At 49.4% G+C, this 24,824-nt stretch overlaps 2 protein-coding genes across 3 annotated transcripts; both read right to left on the minus strand.

The window, feature by feature from the left end:
- Window positions 1–745: 745 nt before the first annotated feature.
- LOC136471741 (putative receptor-like protein kinase At1g80870) lies at window positions 746–3,111 on the minus strand. Its single transcript, XM_066469495.1, has one exon. The coding sequence runs from the start codon at window positions 3,109–3,111 to the stop codon at window positions 1,204–1,206; it is 1,908 nt and encodes a 635-aa protein (XP_066325592.1). The 3' UTR covers window positions 746–1,203.
- Window positions 3,112–10,023: 6,912 nt separating this feature from the next.
- LOC136471742 (DNA replication complex GINS protein PSF3-like) lies at window positions 10,024–23,660 on the minus strand. 2 transcript variants are annotated; one of them, XM_066469497.1, is made up of 7 exons: window positions 23,377–23,660; window positions 23,073–23,151; window positions 22,915–22,986; window positions 22,496–22,599; window positions 22,064–22,156; window positions 10,704–10,843; window positions 10,024–10,623 (listed from the first exon to the last, which is right to left on the minus strand). In XM_066469497.1, the coding sequence occupies exons 2-7, from the start codon at window positions 23,115–23,117 to the stop codon at window positions 10,493–10,495; spliced, it is 585 nt and encodes a 194-aa protein (XP_066325594.1). In that variant the 5' UTR covers window positions 23,118–23,151; window positions 23,377–23,660; the 3' UTR covers window positions 10,024–10,492. The 2 variants fall into 2 exon arrangements, with proteins under 2 accessions (XP_066325594.1, XP_066325593.1); XM_066469496.1 differs by having other exon boundaries at window positions 23,073–23,157.
- Window positions 23,661–24,824: the final 1,164 nt, after the last annotated feature.

Below are 24,824 nucleotides of genomic sequence, written 5' to 3' on the forward strand. Positions count from 1 at the left end.
AAAAAATTGTTCATGCTCTTTTTCTAGGTTGAGGTTTTCAGGCGTCCGGTCCGGATAGTCGGAGTCGGTACTCGGTACCGACTACCGAGCAGAAGATTCGTTCAACTGAGATGTGGAATAGTCGCATGTGCAGTGGCTCTGCCTGGTGGATAATTATTCCTCAATTCCTCGGCAAACACCAACCATGCAATGCAACCGTGGTTGGTGAAAATGTTTCAGACCACAGGGTAGCAAGTGCCCGTGCTATGCTAGTGCCGTCGTGGGCCACTATGGGGCATGCTGAAACTTCTTGAACCAACCAACAACTCGTCCTTTTGAAAATTCTTGTATGAAAACTCACCCAGATTCTTGAGAGTCAGGCTGCTGTAAAGAAGGAAAAAAAATACCCCGTTTGATGAAGAATCTGGAAAGCACAATTCAATGAAGCTGAAAACAACTCCGCTGGATTGAGCTCAAACACCGATTTTACTGTTCATTTTTTTTCCGTAACACCAAAACAGTTGAACTCATTCTCCGATTTATTTATGTACACAGTTGACCTTGGTGCCGGACGCTATATTCTGCCACCATCGATAGAGACGCGTTACATTTGACCAATTTTTGTGGTGCACTGACGACACGTTACGGAAGTGCTACGCAATGTGCTTCCTTTTCTGTGGTATAGCGGCAAACAGCACTGCACGCACTTCAAATATCTGATTGACTTCTTTCATATCGGCCCTTTGGTTTCCTAAGGGCCCATCTATATTTTTACCACTCTTTCTATCTTAAACGAAAGAGAGCAGCACTCATCATTCAAAGAAAAAGTTGACATATTCAACAATATCCTAAAATATTGTTGCCAGTTTTCACAAGCAACGTCAGTTCTAAAAGAAATCACGAATACAAGAATTTGTTGCTACATTACAGAATAGAATTAAGAGCGAGTCATCAACATGACGCTACAAGCTCCAAGTCTCGGCAAAAATATGAACAGGTGGGTCCTAGACTCTAGAGGATCGATTATGTTGGTTTTCTGCAAGATGCATCGTCAATTTTTTGAATTGGCATCGAATGAATTTCAGTGTTAGATGAGGGAAGATGAATGGCTCCTATGTACACAAAACAAAAACAATCTACACGACGCCATGAGTTTTGTCAATTCTCACCCATCAATCACGAGAAACAGCAAATCCGCGCAAGGAGCAGAGGTACCATCAATCATCACTCGGCGGCATCCGGCTGCGCTGCCCGGCGCGACGACCGCGGGAAAGGCCGCACGCGGGGCGACGGCGAGAACTCCACCGGCGCCGGCGGGAGTTCCATCTCGCCGTCCAGGATCTTGACGATGTCCGTGCTGTCCGGCCGGAGCTCCGGCTGCCGCTGCAGGCACAGCAGCGCGAGCTGCACGCACTTGGTGGCCTGGTCCTTGTCGTACCCGCCGTCCAGCTGCTCGTCCATGAGCTCCAGCACGTTCCCGGCGCGCGCCAGCTGCCGGCACCAGCTCACCAGGTTCGCCTTCTCCAGCTTCATCGGCGACGAGAGGATGTGCAGCGGCCGCCGGCCGGACAGGATCACCAGCACGAGCACGCCGAAGCTGTACACGTCGGCCTTCTCCAGCAGCTCGCTGCCGTGCTCGCAGGGCCCGCCGCCGCACTCCGGCGCAACGTAGCACACCGTGCCGCGCATGCTCGTCGTGCTGCTAAGCTCCCGGCTGAGGTAGTCCCCGCCGCACCCGCTGTGGACGTCGCTGCCCACTGACCGACCGCGCCGCCGGTTCCGATTCCGGCTTCTCCGGAAGCTGAGGTCCACGGCGCTCGGCTCGACATTGCTCTCGCCGTTGGTGTTGCCGTGGCCCGTGTTCATGCTGATCGAACGGAGCCATGGCTTGCCGCCGCCGCCGCGCCGCTTGTCGAAGCTTGCTCCCTGCTTCTTGCTCATCTCTTCAAAGAACTCCTCTTTCCACCACTCCCTCATCTTGGTCACCTCCTTCTTGGCGCCGTCGACGTTGCCATTGCAGTCGGTGTTCTTCTTGTCCTCGGGCGAGGCTGACACAGCGTTTTCGTCCGTACCCGAGGGAGAGTTCTTATGCTCGTTGGCGTCGTCTTCGTTCTCGTCGGCCCAATCCGGGTTCCTCTCCGGGCAGATTTGGCTGCCAATCCACTCGGCGACGTAGTCCCTCGAGTCAAGCTCACCGCTACCATCCTGCTTCCACCACCACTCCTTCCCCCACGCACCAGCCGGGCCAGACTCATCCTTTGTGTCCGTTTTGGCCCCGCCGGCAGCGGAGGCGGTGGTGGAGAGCTGGTCGCCGGCCTCGCCGAGTTCTTGGCTCATGAAATCGTCCCCGGCAGCGCCAGACGCGGCGACGGCATCGGGGGCCTTGAAGCGCGCGAGGCCGAAATCGGCGAGCTTGGCGCGGAAATTAGCGTCGAGGAGGACGTTGCTGGGCTTGAGGTCGCCGTGCACGACGGGCGGCTGGCACTCAACGTGGAGAAAGGCGAGCGCGCGCGCCACGTCGCGGATGATGGCGAGCCGCTTCGGCCAGTCCAGGAACTGCCCGTCGCGGGCAGCGGCGTCGCCGCCTCCGAACAGCGCGCTCTGGAGGGAGCCCTGGGCCATGTACTCGAAGACAAGGAGGAGCGGGCGCTCGGCAGCGCCGCCACCGGAGCCCGAGCCCGAGCCGGGCGAGTAGCCATGGAGGGAAACGAAGCGAGGGGATTCAGGGAGCGACGCGAGGAGGTGGAGCTCGTGAGGCGACGCGCACGTCTTCACGGCGGCAAGAGAGGCGTCGGGGAAGGTGGCGAGGTAGACGGGCGAGGCGGCCCCGCGGCCGAGGAGGCGGGACGGGTGGAACCCGCCCGTGGCGCGGCGAAGCGTGCGGCGGGAGTAGCGACGGAGCGGGCGCGCCGGGTCCGGCGGCGGGGAGAACGGGAGCGTGGGGTGCCGGAGCCGCCGCCGCCGGAGGAGGACGACGACGACGACGAGCAAGAGCAACAAAGCTGCCGCGGCCGCCGCGGAAGCGATGGTGGCGGCGAGGAGGGCGTGGCGGCGGTGTTGGCTCTTGGCAAGCAGGGGAGGCGGCGGTGGCGCAGGTGGAGGGAGTGGCTGCTGGAGAAGGCGGGAAGGCATGGCAGTGGGCGGCGACGCGGGGCGCCTGGCGCAACGTGGTGTCGTGTCGCGTCGCGTGCGTGGAACTGATTGGGGTGGCGGGTATTGAACTAGTATAGCAGGGACAGGGAACAACATCCCTGTTCTTTTCTTCTCTGTCCTGTGTACATCATCTTTATCGTCTGACAATAGAAAATTTAGGAATTATACATCTCGGGCATTTTAAGACCTTTTGATTTTTTTTCTTACTTTTTTGTGTTTTCCTATGAACATGAACTAATTTCTATGAATTTTCTTGATGATTCATGTCAAATTCACGGTTTATCAAATGTCCTTAGAAACTTTTAGTCGATCATCTAGAGCCATACGATCACAATCATAAGGTCCAAACAATATTGTGCTATGCGACTTGCGCATTAACAGCGAAACACCTATAGTGACTTCGCCAATTTCACCAATCTATCGTCTCAATCTCTTGGAGATTCTCATAGTGATAGGGTGTGCTATGTGCATAGGATGAGTGTACGTGTGTGTATGTAAGCGTCTTGGTCTACATTGTGCTTTGCCAAAAAAAATGAGAGAGAGTAAAAATAATTAGTTTCTATTAGCTATGGGTGTAGTAAGTTTTTTACACTTATATTTTTACAAAATTATATATGTGTAAAAGCAAGGGTTTAAGAACTAGTGTCCACAGCGATAACCTTTCGTCATAGGGTTTGTCTTCTCAATTGCTACGATGACTAGCGCCATGCAAATGCCTCTAATCATCACCATGATGTCATGATTTCCATGTGCTATCATTGTAGGCTAAGGCCTTGCATATTGATGATTTTTCTATTATCGATCCTCTTGTTAATCTTGTATTAAGGGGTATTGTCATTTAGGCTTGTGAATCCATCCCTAGATGCTGATAGCCCTAGGCTTCTCTTACAGATTGGTAGTATATATGAAATAAGGGGGTGTTAAGTTGTGTAAGGCCAACACTAAATGCTATACAAGCATCACTAAGGAGATACTAAACACAAAAATCAGCCTTAAGCTAAAGACCCAGTATCAAAGACTAAAATACTTTCGTTTTCTTTGATTCTTGTCTCTTCCCGCTCATCGTCAAGCTACCCTAACAACCATAACTACTATCATTCTCAGTTTCTCAAACTACTAGAAGGCATTGGTGTCGTGGGGAGCCGAGCATGCCAATTGAATCACCATAGTGCTTTCTTGATCTTTGGCGCGATGGATGACCACCCCTTCGGGATGTTGGCGAGCTATGTCATTCCTCTGTCGTCATGGCGATGAGAATGACACCGTCACTAGATTAGGATAGGTGACAGGCGGACCTCTCATGATGGATGGAGAAGGATAGGTGCAAAGAGATTGGATGAGGTGAGGGGTGTGATGGTTGGAGCGAATGTGCGGTCGTTGAATATGGCTGAGAACGAAGACGATATGGGTAGACGGGTGGGGGAGAAGCGACGACAATGGAGAGATAGGTGTGGTGACGGCTTAGGATGGGAAGTTTTTGTCAATAATCAACAATGACGGGGAACGAGGCTATCAAGTTTCGAATGAGGAAGAGAAATGTTATCATGAGTGATGACCATTGTCTATCGGCTACACAGGTTTGATTTTTTCCCTCAAAGTCGGGCCTAACGTGTAAATAAATATAACCCGATGTCCTATCTCTTATGGACCATACCTTAAATTTTGACTATAAGACTGTAATTACGTTGGATCCTAAAAAAAAGTCCTTATCGACGGATAACACAAATGAAATGGCGTAATTTGGATGGCAAACTGGGTAAGCTCAGGTTCTAGTTCCATAAGTGTGGTTGACATTGATATTCCTCTTTCAAACCGCAACATATGGATACTCAGAGAAGCCTTTTGGTAGAGCTCCGGTTTCTCTAAAAACGGCTTTAACTCCCACTTTTTGGAAAAAGCCATGTTCTAGGCTTCATGCGCATAACAGCTTGGGGTTCACCTCTTGTCTTCAGAAGCCATTTGCTCCATATATGTTCGGCGTTTTTTTTTTATTGAACTAGTGGATAAGCCAAAAGAAAAGCCCTACCAAAGAGATATTGGAACAAATTTGTTTTACGGTAGGAGTATTTTGGTTCTCATATTATTCACAAGGAAATTAAAGAAAGGTCATAGGCATAAACTATTTGTTTCAGCTACTAGTATAGAGCCTAGGATGAAATGGTGATTATCTAGCTGAAGCAAATCTCCAACATCCAAAAACAGACGTGGGACTGTGGGAAGTACCGAGTACGACTCTTTCGCTGTCGACGTGTTTGCTCTCCTCATGCAGCTCCACTCCAATGTGTGCACGCAAGTGGCACGGTGGACTGACTGGCTCGAGAGCGGGCGGATTGCCCGTGGCCTGCCCCGGACGACCGGTGTTTGGAAGCGATCACGAGGCCCGAGGCGGTGGGCTTCCAGACAAGGGAGTAAAGGAAGTGGCCGACAACGACCTCCCGTGAACCACCCCATCCCATGAGCAGCAGCGCCGTGACGGAGCTGGAGGGCAGCAGGCTCGCGCGACCACCGGCCCTGTCCTCCTCGGCTGCAGTGCTTCGTTCGGTCCACGAGATCTCTGACCTTCTCTGGAGTCCGGACCACAGTACTCTACAACAGAGGGCCTAAAGATGTCAATGGGGCCGACTCCCGGCGGCAAATTCACCCATGAGAGGACGAAGTTGTACAAATTTTCTCTCCATGGAGTATTAAATGGGAAAAAATTATTCCCATCGGGGATGACGGGGACAGGGTATGCATGCCTCCGTCCTTGTTCACCGTGGGGATCCGAAATGTGCACTAAGGAGGCTGCTGCTTAAGCTAGCTGGGCCGCCCCGTCCTAGCCGCAGAGCTGGGCCGGCGGCTTGCACGGCGTGGGGGCGCAGCTGATGCGCGTGGCCCGGCCATCAGCCGAGCCAAGTCGCCGCTTCTGCCTCCTCCTCCTCAGTCCTCGCTCGTCACTTGCCCTCTCCCGCTCTCTCCCTCTCCCATGTGCCCCAAACCCTAGCTTGTCGCCCGCCCACGGCCCACCCGTCGGTCATGCGCGCCTCCGCCTCCGCGGTCCCCATGGAAGCCTCCGCCTCCGCCCGCCGCAGGCCCCGACCCCGGTGGCGCCAAGAAGCCGCGCCTCGCGCAGCCGTCGCCGCCGTGGGACCCCAGATCTTACGCCGCTGTCGCTTCCTCCAACGGCGCCGCCAAGCAAACGCTGGTCGACAAGCTGCTCGGCCAGTACCGGACCGCGCTCGGGGAGCTCACCTTCAACACCAAGGCCATCATCGCCAACCTCACCATCATCGCCGGCGAGAACCCCCAGGCTGATGCGGGGATGGGGATCCCCGCGGGGATTAAATCCCCGAGCGGGGACGGAGATGGGGAAGAAGTGCTCCCCGTGAGCCTTCACGGGGACGAGGACGGGGGAAATTTGCCCCCGCGGGAACGGGGATGGGGCAGTAACCCCCGACAGGGAATTCCCCGTTGACATTTCGAAGAGGGCCAAGCCAAGCGCACGTTTACATGCGCGTATGGCTCAAGGAGATCCCACATAATTGATGGAATTGGATCCCATGATCCCCAGCGTTTGGATTGTGTTAACGCTTCCGTTTGGATTCTCTTGCAAATGCCGCTGCCTTTTTGGGCGGTTAAATGACACGCTATTCTCCTACAACTAAAAAGAACAAAGCGTGGATATTTTTGGTGCGACATTTGTTTTGGTTCGTCTGTCTGTCCACGCCCGTGCGATACCTCGCTCGCTTCGTCGCTTTGCCTTCGCCCGTGCGAAAAAAATTCTGCCTCATCGCTCGCGTAAGTCACTCCTCCAATCGCTCTCTCCCCCTCGCGAGATCCCTCTCCACCGTGCGGTCGTGCCCCTCGCCGTGCGCATCGGCCACCTCATCGACTCCGTTCAGATACCAATAAAAAAATAAATTATAGAATTGGTTAGAAAACCACAACACGATTTCCGGAGACGTGGGCAGAGGGACCAGGGGGGAAGGGGACAGGGGACGCCGGCCGTACGCGTGCCGGCGCTTGCGGCGGCGGATGACGACAAGCAGAGCGGCATTCTGTTATCGGGTATACGGCGGTGCTGGTGCTGGAGCCGGGGCTGGCTGTCGTCGTCGCTCGTCGCGTCTTCGTCCCGGATCGCCTCGCTCCCGTACGTGTCATTCCCTGTCTGCCTGCCCCGTGACTCCAGCGGTGGCACTGTGCAGCACGCTTATCGCGGCTACATGAGTACTGTGCTGTTTGTCAGCTTCCTCCGCCTTCAGTTTCTCCAGGCTGTGTACTAGCGCAGTGTTACATGGCTTCATTCAGCGCATGAATTATTCGTAATAACGTGCTACGTACTGGCGGACAAACAGGGGAGAAACAAATTCTATATACATATATACTTATTCCTATAACTGTATAACTACTACTAATAATAATATAATACATAATATTAACGAGAGACATTTCTCTTGTTTATATTTTCGTTTTTGCCCTCTCCTGGCCGGGGAACGGGAGGAGGTGAAGTGGATCTGAGAAAGGAAGCCAACGGCGAGGCAGCTGGACGCGACATCCAGGGGCACGGCGGCCGGTGGGGAGATGGAGGCGGAGGGGGAGGCGGCGCGGCGTTTTTCTTTTCACGGGAGCTAGGGGAGGGGAAGAGACTGAGGGTTGATTTCGGTAAAGTTCGAGGGTTTTTTTTGAAAAAAAAAACTGAGAAGAGGCCTGGACTGCGGGCTGATTCAACTAAAGTTCGAGGATTTTTTTGCAAAAAGACCGCGGCTCGCCCGATCTGGGCCGTCCGCGCGCCCGATCGAACGGCCAGGAAAAGCAGACGACGTGGCACGCTGGCTGGCCAGCTTTTGGAGGCAGGATTCATATAAGAAGATGTCCTACTTTTCTCGAGCATCACAGTCATATCTATTTTTACTAAGAAATAATAGTACGTGATGAATTCATGATCAAATATAAAAATATTTGACTTGGGACAAAATTAAATAATATGCCATATAATTTAAAACAGAGGGAGAAGTTCACGTGGTGCTCAAGCTAAGGCTGGCTAAGATGATGTTGCAAGTGGTTAATGGTAGTGCCACCAAATTGAAAAGGATGGTGATGGACAATGCTACCAAGAGTGGAGCTCCTAGGGATGAAAGATGAATGATGCATGTTAAGTTGGAGGTGATATGCGTCTAGGTTGAACGTCGGTCGTGTGGTGCTAGAACAACAAATGCCAAGAATGATACATGGTAGCTGGCGGAGAGGGGAAGTATAAGATTATAAAAGATAGGCGGATCCAGCACCGGGGCGGCAGGGCTCTAGCCCCGCTACCATCGCCAGAATTATGGGCCCCTCCTAATCATTGAGGTTTAGAAAGAGAGGCTAAATATAGAAAATAAGGATTTCAAGAGCGGGCAAATTTCTTGATTTGGGCTCCTGGCCTGCATGGCTGAGGCCCCGTTCGCTTGTCTTAAAAATGGCTTGTTCGGTTTCTTTTTTCAGCCAAAACAGTGTTTTTCTCTCACAACAATTCAGCCGGAACAGTGTTTTTCAGCCAGTTTCAGACTAGCGAACGGGGCCTGAATCTAGATGTGGCCTTTCTCAGCCCAAAAAGAAGAAAAAAGACATAGAAATGTAGAGTTCATCCTTATAACATAAGCAGCGACTTCAACCTTACAACTAGTCTACAGCATAGAGAACCCCCCCCCCCCCACACACACACAATCGTATGTATATGCTAAAAAAATGAAAGAGAGCAAATGACTTCACTGTCTGTTGGTCTCCATGTACGAGTGGAACAGAGTTTCGCACACCAAGTATGCTGGTGATTCCTACTGCGTTGAAAGCTCAAACAGGCCTGCTTTCACGCTTCAAATAGAAACAAACAAGATCCCCATAACTCGTCTGCATAGTGCAGACCCTTAGCGTTCTCCACCACAAATCAAAAACAAGCAAAGCCAAGTATTATTTTTCTATGCACATACAAGTATATATGCAAACTACCAGTAGCAAAAGTAGTTTATTTATGGGGGCAGAAAAGTGGCAGGGAGACCAGAACATAACTATGTAGACCTTCTAGAAGTAACTTCCTATAGAATTTTACCAAGCCACCCGCACCAGACACTAGGCAAGATAGCATAAAATGCGATAGCTTTTTTTTTCCACCTTCGATTCCTGAGAAAACTACTCTCCCAATCCTAAAATAAGTGTTGTTATAGTATTCGTACCGGTCAAATATTCTTAAGTTTGACTAAGTTTATAAAGAATATTAGCAATATTTGTATCTTTAAATAAATTTATTATAAAAATAGATTTAACGATCTATCTACTAATATTAATTATGTATTATAAATATTAATATATTTTTTTTTTGTATATATTTGGTCAAAAACCAAGAACGACATTTATTTTAGAACCGACAGAGTACTAAAGTAGTTGCGGCAACAATTTCTCTTAGCAGTCACTGTAGCAGCAGCAGCCGCCACGACTTTTAGCTGTACAAAACAGTCCCCAATTTGTTCTGGTTCACACCCAAGATTGTTTTTTTCAATTTTTGGTGTTATATTTGTTAATACTGGTAAAAGGATAGATTCAGTGCTGGAAGCTCCCACATGAGTGGGATCTGGGGAAGAGAAAAACCGAGGCAAGCCTTCCCCCTCAAAATCTGTGAAAACTGCTTCGAACCCACAACCTAATAACTCAGTGAGACAACTCTCACCACTACACCAGGCCTGCCCTTCATATTTATTAATACTGGTGATTAAAAGAAAAGAAACGATCATTAAAGCATAAGCTACAAGTTTAATAGACCTTCATACCAACTTTACAATGCTATCCATCTGTAACCATAGATTGCATTGCATAAGACACTGGATTTTTCATATCTGCACCAGTACCATGTACGTAGAGCTCAAGCTCAGTAGAGTTTACTTTACCAAACGAAAAACATGGTATTGAATGGTGGCAAAAAAAATCACACTTTATCTATCTATATCTATGATTTGCAGCCAAAACAACGGGGCAAGGTAAAACCTCTTTACCCTTACCCTAAATTATTTCATTACCTCCCAATCCCGTGTTCTCCCTGTAAGAACATGTGAAATTGTCCCAAACTCTTGCAAAGTTGCAATGGCAAAGTCTGCTAGATACCCTGCTGAAAATCATGACACTTGCTCCAAACAGGGCCCCATGGTTTAAGTATTCATTTTCCTCACAAAGCATGGACCGACCAGAGCTGCTGTCAGACTATACAGAAGTGCACAACGTACACCAGATTATAGTCCATCCAGATTTAATCTGCCATTCACATTTCTCTTTGCTCACAGTTCTAGCAAATCAAAGCAGCGCACATCACCTAAACTACTCAACCACTCTCTTTCATGGAGACCTTAAAACTCATTCAAGGAGTAGGTGGTCCATCAGGCAGCTTTGTCTTCCTCTTCCGGCCAAGAATGGAAGCCTTTTGCAGTCTCACCCCACCTGCTCGCCATTTCTTGAAACCAGCCATCGATTCTCTAGCAGATTCAAATACTACACAAATACCAAAAAAAAAGTTTAGCTGTTGAGGACACATGCCTTACGATGATTACCACAGGGAGATGCTTTCATACCTCGAGTTTCTTCTTTTGTAAGGCGTGGAACAAACTTGGGAACTGTCATCGTGGAAGAACTGTGGGACTTGCTTAGAACCTCTTTGTACCTACTGGTGAATGCATATCGCAAGAACAGGCCAATGCTCTTGTCACTCACCCTGTAAATGTGAAAACACAGGAAAGTAGCAATATAAAATTATCAGACATTTTTTATATGGGAGTCTGACTAACAAATCTCCTGAACCATAAGGAGGCACTGATATCCCAATTGAAATGGCTCATTGAGGGAATAAACTACCAATCCTCAAGTAATACAAGAAACTTATCCTGTACAGGATTTCACACTAGCATTAAGTGAGTCCACGGCTTCAATATTCCATAGCAGTATTAACATCCATAAAAATTGATAGAAAAACACAAAGGACACCAAGGTCTACCAGATTATGATAACATCATTAACATGTGTGCGTAAAAAGCTACACCAGGTCATGGGAAAAGGTAATACCTAAAATAGCTTGAGGCTTCAAGGCTGCCAGAAATATTTAAGCAGTATATATGGGCAACATGGAATAAGTCATTTCAAACTGTAAATTACTAGTTAAAACTTGTGGCATCAAGGCATGTTTGTCAGATTATGATGAAATTATGCATCATGGCGATTCAGAGATGGACCAGTGGTATCAGTGAACTAGTTTCCACCATATAGAACTGAAAGTAGACTGTGCAGAGGGAAAGGATGGTAACAATGATAAAACCAGCAATGAACTCTTCTCCATCATACAGAATCGAACTGACAATAAACTATCTCTGAATGGAAAATGCAGCAGATCGGTAGACAACCAAGATAGATATTCCACTATGAATTAATTGCTTTCCAGGATGAAAGGACCATGATTTTGTAAGAAATACAAGTGAAAACATGTCATTTGGGGGGAAAAGATTGATCTCATCATTGAAACAATTGCATTGTTGATTATTAGGCTTATTGTACAGCTAGCGTATTGTCTATTTATAGCTAGCGTATAGTACGCGCTGCACTTGTACATGGCCCTATATTTATAGCTAGCGTATATATGAAGGCACCCCTCCCACAATGGGTGTGCGGTGATTCTCCCAAACCTCTCTATCTTTCTACATGGTATCTGTAGTCCACGTCTCTCTCCGGTCTCTTCCTCTTCTCTAACTCTCCTCCGCGCCGCCGCACCACCGCACGCATCTTCCCCACGCCGCCGTTCTACGGCTGTGCGCTTTCTCCTTCCCCTGAGCCCCTCCTGGCGCTCACCTCTTCGCGACACACGGAGCCCCCACCGGCACACCCCTTTCCCGCGCGTGGTCCCGTGAGCCCACGAGGACCCGCTCCCTGCTCGCGATCCACGGTGCCCGTGTCCGATCGCCACCCGCTTCCTATCGCGATCTTTCTGCCTTTGCATGCAGCCGTTCCTTTGCTGCTTCCGCATGCAGCTGTGATCGCTCGCCCTTTCCCTTGTTGCTTCCGCTTCGGCGTTCAACATCCCACCTTACGCCACCATATCCGTCAAGTCCCACGTGCCAATCACCCTTGAGCTGAAGCGCCCCAACTACACTCGTTGGTCGGCCTTCTTCCTCTCCTTGTGCGGCAAGTTCGGGCTTCGCTCGCACATTGACGGCACGGCAGCGCCGTGTCCTAATGACTAGGCGTGGGCGGCGGCCGATTCCTGCGTCCACAACTGGCTCATGACCACCGCCGAGGATGGTGTCCTCGATCTCGCCTTCGAGCCCGATCAGACCACTCGCCAGCTTTGGACGGCAATCGCGGGCCTCTTCCATGCGAACAAGGCCACCCGCGCCGTATTCCTCAACCACGAGTTCCACTCCATGACTCAGGGTGATCTCTCCATCGACACGTACTGCCAGAAGATGAAGGCCACTACCGACGCCCTTCGTGACGTTGGTCATACCATCATCGACTCGCAGCTCGTCCTTAACCTCCTGCGCGGCCTCAACCCTCGCTTCTCCAGCACCGTGTTCATAAAAGAAGTGTATCATCCTGAGTGGTTAGCAAACCCTGTTCTCGTTCAAAAAAGAATAAAGAATGGAGAATGTGTGTTGATTACACTGATCTTAACAAACACTGCCCTAAAGACCCCTTCGGTCTGCCTCGTATAGATGAGGTTGTAGACTCCACCGCCGGCTGCGAACTGCTCTCCTTCCTCGATTGTTACTCCGGCTATCACCAGATCTCCCTCAAGGAAGAAGACCAAATCAAGACATCGTTCATCACGCCCTTCGGTGCGTACTGCTACACCACCATGTCCTTCGGACTAAAAAACGCCGGGGCGACTTATCAAAGGGCCATCCAGACGTGCCTCGATCAACAGATTGGCCGCAACGTTGAAGCTTACATCGACGATGTGGTCGTCAAGTCCCTAAGACCGCCGACAATGTTATCGTCGACCTCGAGGAAACGTTTGCCAACCTGAAAAGGTACCGATGGAAGCTGAACCCTTCAAAGTGCATCTTTGGAGTTCCATCCGGTATACTCCTGGGCTACATCGTCAGCGCACGTGGCATCGAGCCCAATCCCGACAAGGTCTCCGCCATCACCAACATGAAACGACCAAGATGCATCAAGGATATACAGAAGCTTACGGGCTGCATGGCCGCTTTAGGCCGCTTCATATCGCGCCTCGGCGAAAAAGGGCTATCGTTCTTCAAACTCCTCAAGGCCTCCGAGCGCTTTTCCTGGTTGGAGGAGGCAGACACAGCTTTCGAGCAGCTCAAGTTGTTCCTAACAAAGCATCCGATCATGATGGCGCCACGGCCAGACGAAACTCTCCTAATCTACATCGCCGCTATTTCTCGCGTCGTCAGCACAACCATTGTGGTCGAACGCGAAGAGTCCGGGCATGCCTATAAGGTGCAACGTCCGATATACTTCATCAGCGAGGTTCTCAACGAGCCCAAGACTCGTTATCCTCAGGTCCAGAAGCTGCTATACGCCGTCCTGATTACGTCGCGCAAGCTCCGCCACTACTTCGAGTATTACAAGATCGCCGTGGTCACCGAGTTCCCTTTGGGGAACATTCTCCGCAACAAAGAGGCCAACGGCCGTATCATCAAGTGGGCTGTCGAGCTCGGCATTTACTCCATTGAATTTAGAAGCAGGTCTACCATCAAGTCTCAGGTGCTTGTTGATTTCGTCGCTGAGTGGACTGAGATTCAAGAGCCCATCGCCGCTACTTGCCCCAAGCACTGGGTGATGTACTTTGACAGCGCTCTCAACATCAACGGTGTTGGTGCGGGCATTCTGTTCATCACGCCGACCAAGGATAAGCTCCGATACGTTCTCCGAATACATTTTCCGGCCTTCAACAACGCCGCCGAATATGAAGCATGTCTCCATGGACTCCGTATAGCCGTTGAGCTCAGCGTTAAATACATCATGGTATACGGGGACTCCGCGCTGGCCATCAACCAGCTCAATAAAGACTGGTCTTGCTCCAGTGAGAAGATGAATGCATACTGCGCCAAAATCAGGAAGCTTGAAGGGAAATTCTACGGTATCGAGTACCACCACGTGGTACACGATCAAAATCAGCTCGCCGACCACCTATCCAAGCTAGGCTCCTCTCGCACCGTGATTCCGCCGGGGGGTCTTCGTTCAAGATCTTCTAGCGCCATCCATTAAGGAAGATAAGGAAATTCAGGAAGTTCCCCCCGCCAAGCAGCTGATACTTACGGTACCTTCGCTGGCCGCCGATTGGAGGAAACAGTTCATCAAGTACCTCTCCAGCGCTGAAGTAACCGCCGATAAGACTGAAACCGAACGCCTAATCCGTCGAAGCAAGCATTATGTGCTGGTAGACGACAACTTGATGAGAAAAAATGCCAAGGAAGGGATATTGCAAAAATGCATCACCCAAGAAGGAGTGAAGCTACTTCTCGAAATTCACTCTGGCTCCTGCGGCAGCCACGCGGCCTCAAGAACCCTGGTCGGCAAAGCTTTCCGAGCTGGTTTTTACTGGCCCACGGCCATCTCGGATGCAGAAGACCTCGTCCGACGTTGTGAAGGATGCCAATTTTTCGCCAAGCAAATACACGTGCCAACACAAGAGCTGCAGACCATCCCAGCCTCCTGGCCCTTTGCATGCTGGGCACTGGATATGATTGGGCCTTTCAAGCCAGCGCCAGGTGGTTTCCGGTACACGTATACATCGCCATCGACAAGTTCTCCAACTGAATCGAGTGTAAACCGCTCGTCTCGGCTACTGCAAAGAAAGCAGTCGAGCTCTTCGAAGATATCATCCACAAATTTGATCTCCCGAATAGCATCATCACCGACCTCGGAACTACGTTTAGTGGCCATCACTTTTGGGACTTCTGCGAAGACCAGTGCATCTCCGTGAAATACGTCTCCGTTGCCCATCCTAGAGTCAACGGCCAGGTCGAACGGGCGAACGGCATGATCATTGATGCCTTAAAAAAGAGGCTATATCAGAAAGAAGAAAAGCAACCGGGCAGATGGCTCAAGGAGCTACCAGCTGTGGTCTGGGGACTGCGCACTCAAGCTAGTCGCAGCACTGGTGTGTCTCCATATTTCTTGGTCTACGGCTCAGAAGCCATACTACCAGCGGATATTGCCTTCCGAGCACCTAGGGTAAAAAATTATGATGAAGAGCAAGCTGTCGCTGTTCGGACAGAGGACGTCGACAAGACCGAGGAAGAACGCCTAATCACTTGCGTCCGCACAGCCAAGTATCTAGAAGGCTTGCGGAGGTACTACAACCGCAACATCAAAGGTCGTTTATTTGCTGTCGGCGACATCGTTCTCCGCAGAAAACAAAAAACCGAAGGGATGCACAAGCTCTCCTCCCCCTGGGAAGGGCCTTACGTCGTCAAAGAGGTTACCCGACTAGGGTCTTATCGCCTATGTGACTTAGACGGAATCGATGTCCCCAACTCATGGCACATCGGGCACCTTATACGTTTCTATCCTTGAAACGCTCCAGATATATACTCCACTTTATGATGAATAAAATTTGGTCTTCATAATTTGTCTCCACTTTTTCTCCATTACGGTTTAATCACCACTTACGGTCGCCGAGCTCTACGCTACTCCATAACGAACTCCAACACGAAATCAGCAACGTATTTCGCCGAACAAGTTCTCCAAATCGCCAACGTATTTCGCCAAATAGGTTTCCCCAAGTCGCCGACCACGTTTCTCCAACGTATTTCGCCAAACAGGTTTCTCCAAATCGCCGAACACTTTTCTCCAAATCTCCAAGATATTTCGCCGATCAACGAGCAGCACACGTTCTGCTCTGCGCTCTATGAAGAAGACTCAGTCTCCGATTTCTCCCTACACGTGCTACGGGCTCCGCGCTCTGCGTTATGGGTAGTCGGTTGCGGTTCCTTGGTGACGCATGTTCCTCCTACACGTGCACGGGCTCCGCGCTCGACGTTATGAACTATGGGTTAGCCAAGGCCGAGAGCTCAGTAAAGAATTAACTGCTCGGACGCCACTTATACTACGTTTATCTCCAAGTTATTTCGTCAACCGCCGAGCAGCACACGTTCCGTTCTGCGCTCTATGGAGAAGACCCTATAATCTGTTATTACTTTCCGATTATCTCTTAGATCTAACTGACTTGTAACCCTACCTCCCGGACTATATAAGGCGGACAGGGACCCCCTCCAAACTAACGCAATATCATACTATAGCTAATACAAACCAACAGACCACAGGAATAGGGTATTACGTCGTACTAACGGCCTGAACCTGTTTAACCCGTGTATCTCTGTTGCCTTCTTGTTCTTGATCGCACGCTTCTCTGCCGATCAATCTACCTTCGTGGCATATCCCTCGGAGAACTGCCGACGATATTCTATCGACAGCCTGGCAGCCTGCGTCCAGTGGAGTGCCTCAACCTCTCCGCCATGACTGCCTCGCCAGTTCCAGCAAACTATCATAGCGCCCTCGCCGATCCCAACTGGCGCACTGCAATGGCCAAGGAGTACAATGCTCTCATCACCAACAATACCTGGCGCCTTGTACCTCGACCGTCTGGTGCCAATGTGGTCACTAGGAAATGGTTGTCCAGGCACAAGTACCACTCCAACGGCTCCCTTGCCCGGGACAAGGCGCGTTGGGTGGTCCGCGGCTTCTCACAGCAGGCCGGCGTTGACTACGACGAGACGTTCAGCCGGTTGTCAAACCGGCGACGATCCACACCGTCCTCAGCATCGCTGCCTCGCGTGCCTAGCCCATCCATCAGCTGGACGTGAAGAACGCCTTCCTCCACGGCCACCTCGAGGATACTATCTACTACCATCAGCTGACTATGTTTGTCTCCTGCAGAAGTCCTTGTACGGGCTCAAGCAGGTGTCCAGGGCTTGGAACCAGCGCTTCGCCACGTACATCTGCAGCGTGGGCTTCATTGCGTCCAAGTCTGACACATCTCTGTTTGTCTACAAGGACAGAGATCACGTCGCATACCTGCTCCTCTACGTCGACGACATCATTCTCACGGCGTCGTTCCGTGAGTTGCTACAGCTCATCACGGCATGGCTCCACTCTGAGTTCGCCATGACGAACCTTGGCGACCTTCACCACTTCCTTAGCATCTCCGTGACGCACGACAGCTCAGGGCTATACTTGTTGCAACGTCTGTACGCCGTCGACCTTCTCCAACGGGCTGGCATGTCTGAATGTCATCCCACTACCACGCCCGTGGACGCGCGGAACAAGCTGTCCGCCACCACAGGCGCCCTGGTGGCTGACCCCTCCGAGTACCGGAGTCTCACAGGCGCCCACCAGTATCTCACTCTAACGTGGCCTGATTTGGCATATGCTATTCAGCAGGTGTGCTTGTTCATGCATGATCCCCACGAGCCTCACCTCGCGCTGATCAAGTGCATTCTTCGATACATCAAGGGCTCCCTCTTCGCCGGTCTTCACCTGGGCATTGGACCCGTCGGCCAGCTCACCGCCTACTTCGACGCTGACTGGGCGGGCTGCCCTGACACACGCCGCTCCACCTCTGGCTTCTGTGTCTTCCTCGACAACAATCTAGTGTCCTGGTCCTCAAAGCGCCAGACTACGGTGTCCCGCTCCAGTGCTGAGGCGGAGTACCGAGCTGTGGTCCATGTGGTGGACGAGTGCTGCTGGCTGCGGCAACTCCTCCAGGAGCTGAATGCCTCGGTTCCCTTGGCGACGATCGTCTACTGCAACAATGTCAGCGCTGTCTATATGACCGCCAACCCCGTCCATCATCGTCGTACCAATCATATCGAGATCGACATCCACTTCGTCCGTGAGAAGGTTGCTCTGGGACAAGTCCGCATTCTCCATGTCCCTTCGGCACACCAGTTCGCCGACATCATGACCAAGGGTCTCCCTGTACAGCTGTTTTCAGATTTTCGAACCAGTTTATGCGTTCGTGATCCTCCCGCTATGACTGCGGGCGGGTATCAGGCTTATTGTACAGCTCGTATTGTCTATTTATAGCTAGCGTATTGTACGCACTGTACTTGTACATGGCCCTACATATATATGAAGGCACCCCTCCCACAGTGGGTGTGTGCGGTGATTCTCCCAAACCTCTCTATCTTTCTACATTGATGAATTTCGTGTTGTTATCAGCCTGAAAACTCTTTGGTATGGCGCTGAACTGCGTGTGAGCATAGGCAACAAAATAGGCAATATGACGGTGCACATCAGATTTGTGGTGTAAAGGAAACAACCAACAAAAGTGAGAATAATCATCAAGCAACACAAGATAATATTTATAGCATGAAATGCTAAGGACCAAAGATGTCCATACATCACAGTGAATTAAATCAAAAGGAGCAGTCGTGAAAGAAGTGGAACTGCTAAATGGGAGTTGCATGTGCTTGCCAAGCTAACATACATGACACAAGGACCGTGGGTTCTTATCACAAGAGATGACCGACATGTTCTAGAGCGTGGCGAGGGCGGAAAGACCGAGGTGACCAAGGCGGTGATGCCACAGGGTGGATGAAGTAGCGAAGCTCCAACTGTAGGGTGGCGATGAAGAGATGGTGTATTGGTCTCAGCTACTGTTGCAGCAAGGAGCCACGCGCCGCATCTACTAGTCCTTAACAAAAAAGAAAAAACAAAGCGTCAAACTCAATGGAACAATTATTGTCGCGAGTGAACTGGCGAAAACAGAAAGCAAATTCCGCACTAGTGCAGGAGCAACTAGGACATTGCCAAGGCGAAAAGTAGTGTTAGTTGTCGACAAGGTGGATGTGCCACGACAGGAAATTAGAAAAGTAGGTGGGAGAGCAGTATACATCCGTTGACGACATGTGAGCGGTGGCACCAATGTTGAGGACCCTGAAGAGCCATCTGGTTCAAAGCGGCCATGAGGTTGGCCTGATCCCACCTGCCGGCACCCTGCTGTGGTGTGGCAGGCAGCAAAGTCATCGAATCGGAGAACTGGGCGGGAGCAAAGGCGATGTACGCATATGGATACGCGCCCAGAACGCCAGGCTGCTAAGGGCGCCACAGCACATGCGGGTTGAGCCACTGCTGCTGCGCGCCCCACAGGGTGAAGGACATCCAAGGGCCAGCCGGTGAGGAGGGGCCACGGTTGCCACCGCCGCCAAGGGAACTCGCACCGCCACCACGGCCGCCGCCCCACCTGTGTTTGCGGCTGCCCTCGCCATTGCTGCCGCTGCTGCCACTACCACCTCCACTGTCCTGGTGGCCACCTTGGCCGCTGTTGCTGCCGGTGCCACCAGTGCCCTAGCCAGAGCCGTTTATGCAGCATGCCACCCCACAAAGAGAGAAGCAGGCGTGGAGTGTTGTCTGAGTGGCGACCTTGCTCTCGTTAGTGAGACACGATTCTTTGAAGACCAGCTTCTCACAGGTTGTGACAAATTCAGGAAGCAGATCAAAGTCGACAATGTTGAAGGCAATGCTAGAGAAGCGAGGGTTGAGGCTGTGCAACAGGTTGAGGATGAGCTGCAAGTCGAGGACGGTGTGGCCGACATCACGGAGCGCATCGGCGGTGGCCTTCATATTCTGGTAGTACTCGTTGATGGAGAGGTCGCCCTAGGTCATGGAGTGGAACTCGTGGCTAAGGAAGATGGCACGAGGAGCATTGTTCGCTTGGAAGAGGGCCTTGATGGTAGACCAAAGTTGTCTGGCCGTCTGGTTCAGCGCAATGTCGAGGCTGAGAACATCATCCGCCATGGAGCCGAGTAGCCAGCTATGGACACAGGAGTCGGCAATCGCCTAGGCCTAATCAGTAGGGCATGCCACCACCGTGTCATTGATGTGTGAGCGAAGGCCTAACTTGCCACACAGGGAGATGAAGAAGGCTGACCAACGGCTAAAGTTGGGGTGCTTCAACTTGAGGGTGATTGACATGGCACTTGACAACGATCGTGGCGTAGGGGCGACGAAGATCGCCAATGCCAGCTCCAATCCGGGCATGGCACCAGTGCTGTGGGAGTTGATGGTGCCGCTGGAGGCCAAGAATCCGTCGACATGGCAATGGACGAGGGTGGGATGGCGGCGACGGCGTAGTAGGAGGCCAGCACAGCTGGCTAGGGTTTAGATGGGGGGGTCGGCAAGGTCGGTACGGTGACGTCGATCGCGGCGTGGCCAGAGAGGCGAAGAGGAGGGATGGTGACGTGGCCGGAGAAGGGCAATGTCGGGAGAGGAGGAGGTGCGGCCAGGGGACGGAGCAACAACAGAAGGGAAACCGTGGTAGGAGAAAGCGCGCGGTCGGTGGCAATACAGCTAGGGTAGGGCGCTCAGCCGGTGACACGCTAGGGTTTATGGTGAGCCTAGGCCCGAACTCATGATACCATATAGAAAGGTATTGGGGGAATCACCACACACCCATTATGGAGGGGGTGCCTTTCATATATACAGCCATGTACAAGAATAGTACAACTTGTGATACAAATTAGCGTGGTACAATAGTAGGCTATACAATTATCCTAATACTTTATTACTCTCAAATTTCTATATTAACATAAAAGATGTAGAAGGAATGCCTCGGTAGGGACTAGGGATGACCTATTACTTTTTTTAACGCAAAGGGATGACCTATTACTCGTTGGAGGAGACAAACAGAAGCTTGCACAGACTAGGTCATGCTCACATGATAGTGATCCTGAACAACAAAACTCCCAACTTTTATAGTTAGCTTAACCTGTTTATATCAATGTTTCACATGACAGTTGGTTGGCATAGAGAGACTGAATGTGTTGACTAGACAAGACATAAATCAATGTGACTGGCAAAAAATCATTTGCACTTCAAACCTAGTCAGGTTACATCGAGTTAGGCCTTGTTTGGCTTTTACCTTAATTTGCCCCAACCAATTGTTGGTCAATATGACCGCGTAGTCCTACCCTAAAAGAATATTAACAATCACAGCCTTACAGCATTGGATGGCAAGATATACTATGGCATTAAGCACAAGATGGTGGCAGCCATGTCAGCTAGAGTGACACCAATGCAGACACATGAGTATTTGATCACAATCAAGAAGAAATAAGTAGACTGGTGCGTTTAGTAAGATAAGGGATTAAAAATTTGCTTGCTGGTTAGACATCTCAATCTACAAAGGCTATCTAGTGTGCTAGGTTTGCAGCACCAAAGAAATAAACTCCTCAAAGTTTCAGTCAGGTCAAAGACTCCTGACTTCCTGTCATTACTGGGAACAAGCACCATCAGTTCCAGATGGGCGATCCATTGCCCTTAACCTTTCAGTGCACAATCTGATCCAAGCCTTAAAGCCACTTTCTTTGCTAATACACTCTCCAGTTCCCGCCATGGCATATCAGTTTTTTCTTTGTTCCCTTAATAAACGAGATGTCATGGGCTTTTGGTTTTGGGGTTAGCAAAGAAAAAAATAGAAACAGCACGCTTGAGAGCTATTTAAGCCATCAAGCTATTCTTAACAATTAACATAGAATAAAAGCAATATTTTTATGTGACAAGAGCACATCGACTTGAACTTTAAACAATTCAATATGTTTTTGCGAATTCCAAATGAATTCATTAATGAACACTGTCTTGCTGATGGCCATAAGAACATTAAGACACTGAAAGCACATTTGTTCAGAGACATGGACTACCAATTCAACCAAACACCCAAGCTGATGATGAAAGGTTGGCAATTCGATTGTACTCATGTATCAAAAATAATTCACTTGTAAGCATGGCTCAGTGAAAATAAAGCATTCAATGTTTCAAAAAAGACTTGGAAAACTGAGAAAACCATGAAATCTATGATATGCATGACTAAAGTAGCAGGGAAACTTACAAAGGAACAACCTTGCATCCTAGCTCATAAAAGTACAGGCAGTAAACCCTCAATGATATGCATGACTAAAGTGGTGAGGAAACTTACAAAGGAACAATCTTGCATCCTAGCTCATAAAAGTACGGGCAACGAACCCTCAAATCCACACAGGCTGCATCAGCTTGGATCTCCTTCCGAGTTCTGCAGTATTATTCATTACCCAGAACTCAGCCATTCAGAAAAAATCAAATTCTGGATAACTGTTTGAATTTTCCCGTCAAGACTCACAAAGATTTATGTCTTTAATAAATTGTCATTAAGTTATAAGAGAAAGATCTGCAAATGTTACTATTTACTATGGAAAACTACAGTAGGCCACAATGGAGGCAAGAAAAGTCAGATCCTTTTATTAAGTTGTTGATAGGGAATTCCATGTATGTTTCTCCAAATAAGAATACTCCTTGCTCTCCCATGCTTTCCTGTAGCTCCAAGAATTTCTGTGTATGCAGTAATGCCATAACAGACACTGAAGAAACATACTTCTGTGTGAAGCATGGAGGTGGGTTTATTGACACAGCTTGTTCCAGAGACAGCAGCCCATGAGCAAGCCAAAATGGTAGGTCCACCTTGGCACCCTTCTCTACCTGGATATAAAAAAGAAACTCAGATCTTCTTTTATACAAGAGAAACATCCCTATTAGCAATTTTAGTAGAAAGAGTAAAGTTCGTCCAGAGTGCAAAACTTCCAATTCCCACTTTCCCAGTTGGGGTTCAGGACAAGATCCTAATCAGTTTAACAAGTCAAGGAGTGCATAAGAAGCCTCTCAGCGAACTACTGTTCAATAACTGCATAAATTGCATTCAGTAAATATGAAGACATAAGAAGAATTTTCCGACATGTGTAAACACGTCTAGCACTAGAAGCATAGGAGCACAAAATTCACTGGGCAGACACTTACACAGTTACTTTCAGCACCAGGATCTAGCAGGCCAACACCATTTGCAGTTACTTGGAAAACAACTGAAATAGGCTGCACGCAGAGCCAAAACATATACTCAGCACGTAAACACAAGCATCATACACGAAGAGGAGATGAAAGCCTGCATCTAGAATTACCTCATCCTCCATGAGGATGTCATCGATGTCATAGTAACCCGGCATCTGACCAAGAGGACAGGATCACAACTGCTTACCCCTGATTCTACACCAGCAATTTGTGTCTTGTCAATGAGTATGAGAAAGTAATTGTTCAAATATAAACACACTGCAACTCGAGCTTTGGAGCGGAAATATCATCTACTACAGGCTACATGTGTTTACTTGGATTGGGCCAATCAATTCGGAGCCATACCTTTGCATCAGCTCCTAACTTTGAGACACCACTCCCCGTGAGAAGAACGTAACAAATTTCGAGCATTACCTTTCTGAGCGCGAGGTGGGCGTTGGGGCCCGTTCGGATGTCGCCGTCCGGGGTGACTGGACGGCGGCGTCAGGCGTAGCCCGTAGCCGCGTAGGAGGCCTGTGCGGCGGAGGGCAACGGAGAACGCCGCGGGTGGCAAACGAGGCGATAGTGGCAGGCAAATCTCGAGGAGCCGAGGGAAGGCGCCGCCGGCGCGAGGATTTGGACGGCCAGACCTGGCGGAAGAGCCAGAAGCCGCTGGATGGGGATGGGGAATTTGTCGATTTGGTTTTGGCGGCCTTGCTTCCCGCTCAATAGGTTTTGACGGCGGCAAGATCATGTTACACGAGGTAGTTGGAGTGGACTCAAACCTGCCAGTGCAGGGCTGCAGGCCATCTGGCCCAGCCCAAACTCGTGTATTGTTTGGATAGAACCCTAGGCTAGTTGCCTGGGCTATTTAGCTGCCTGGAAGTTGCCTGTATTTATTTGCAAGAATGCCTGGTCAGACAAAGCTAAGGTGTGTTTGGTTATTCAGTCGCTCCTAAAATTTATGTCACATCGAATGTTTAGATGCTAATAAAAAGTATTAAATATAGATTAATTACGAAACCAATTACATAGATGGAGGCTAATTTCCGAGACGAAATTTTTAAGCCTAATTAATCTGTCATTAGCACGTGTTTACTGTAGCACCACGTTGTCAAATCATAGACTAATTAGGTTTAAAAGATTCATCTCGCAAATTAGTCGCAAGTTATGCTATTAGTTTTGTAATTAGTCTATATTTAATACTCCCTGTATATGTCCAAACATTCAATGTGACAGAAATTTTATGAGGAGGTGTTGTAACCAAACAGGCATTAAAACCTGCTGTGTTGTTTGGTTGATGCCCTGGCTGAAGTCAGCCTGAGCAGGTAGAGAAGCCAATCATCGTTTGGTTGTTCAGCTTGCCTGGATTACGGTTACCATTGTGTACGAGTGTCAAAACTACTTTCATACGAAGCATTTCATTGATAAAGTAATTGTTTGATATATAGAGGATTTCACATCATGAGAATAAATTAACCAAATATCTGATATAAAATAAATCATTATATTTTCAGTTGAGAACAACACATTATGAAACAAATAAACCATGAACTCATGTTCCAGACAAAGTAATGAACTCATATGAGCTCTATTCATAATCTCTCACACAAGTGTTTTCAAGCTATAGCCTAACAAATATTGCAACTTAAGATTACATAATAATTCTCTGATACACAAAAGCATATCACATAGGCTGTCCCAAGAGTCTGAAACTTCTCCATAAACGTCAGCTACTGACTATCAACTTTGGTAGCACTTAATAATTCTTGCAACTTGTCAAAGAACTGAATTGGCTTTGAGAGAATCCCACGGTCATTTGGCTGCATTAAAAAATAATAAGAATCAAAGATAATACATGTAAGATGAATATTTAGGCAAGA

The sequence above is a fragment of the Miscanthus floridulus genome, chromosome 8, assembly GCF_019320115.1.
Source record: "Miscanthus floridulus cultivar M001 chromosome 8, ASM1932011v1, whole genome shotgun sequence".
Classification (NCBI taxonomy): Eukaryota; Viridiplantae; Streptophyta; class Magnoliopsida; order Poales; family Poaceae; genus Miscanthus; species Miscanthus floridulus.

Excerpts from the sequence above, each read along its gene's own strand:
- LOC136471741 (XM_066469495.1), bottom strand. The coding sequence starts at position 3,111 with ATGCCTTCCCGCCTTCTCCAGCAGCCACTCCCTCCACCTGCGCCACCG.
- LOC136471742 (XM_066469497.1), bottom strand. The coding sequence starts at position 23,117 with ATGCCGGGTTACTATGACATCGATGACATCCTCATGGAGGATGAG. Across the intron at positions 22,157-22,495 it reads CCTCCATGCTTCACACAGAA|AACTCGGAAGGAGATCCAAG; the intron begins GTATGTTTCTTC and ends ATAATACTGCAG. Across the intron at positions 10,844-22,063 it reads GGATGCAAGATTGTTCCTTT|GGTGAGTGACAAGAGCATTG; the intron begins GTAAGTTTCCTC and ends TCACATTTACAG.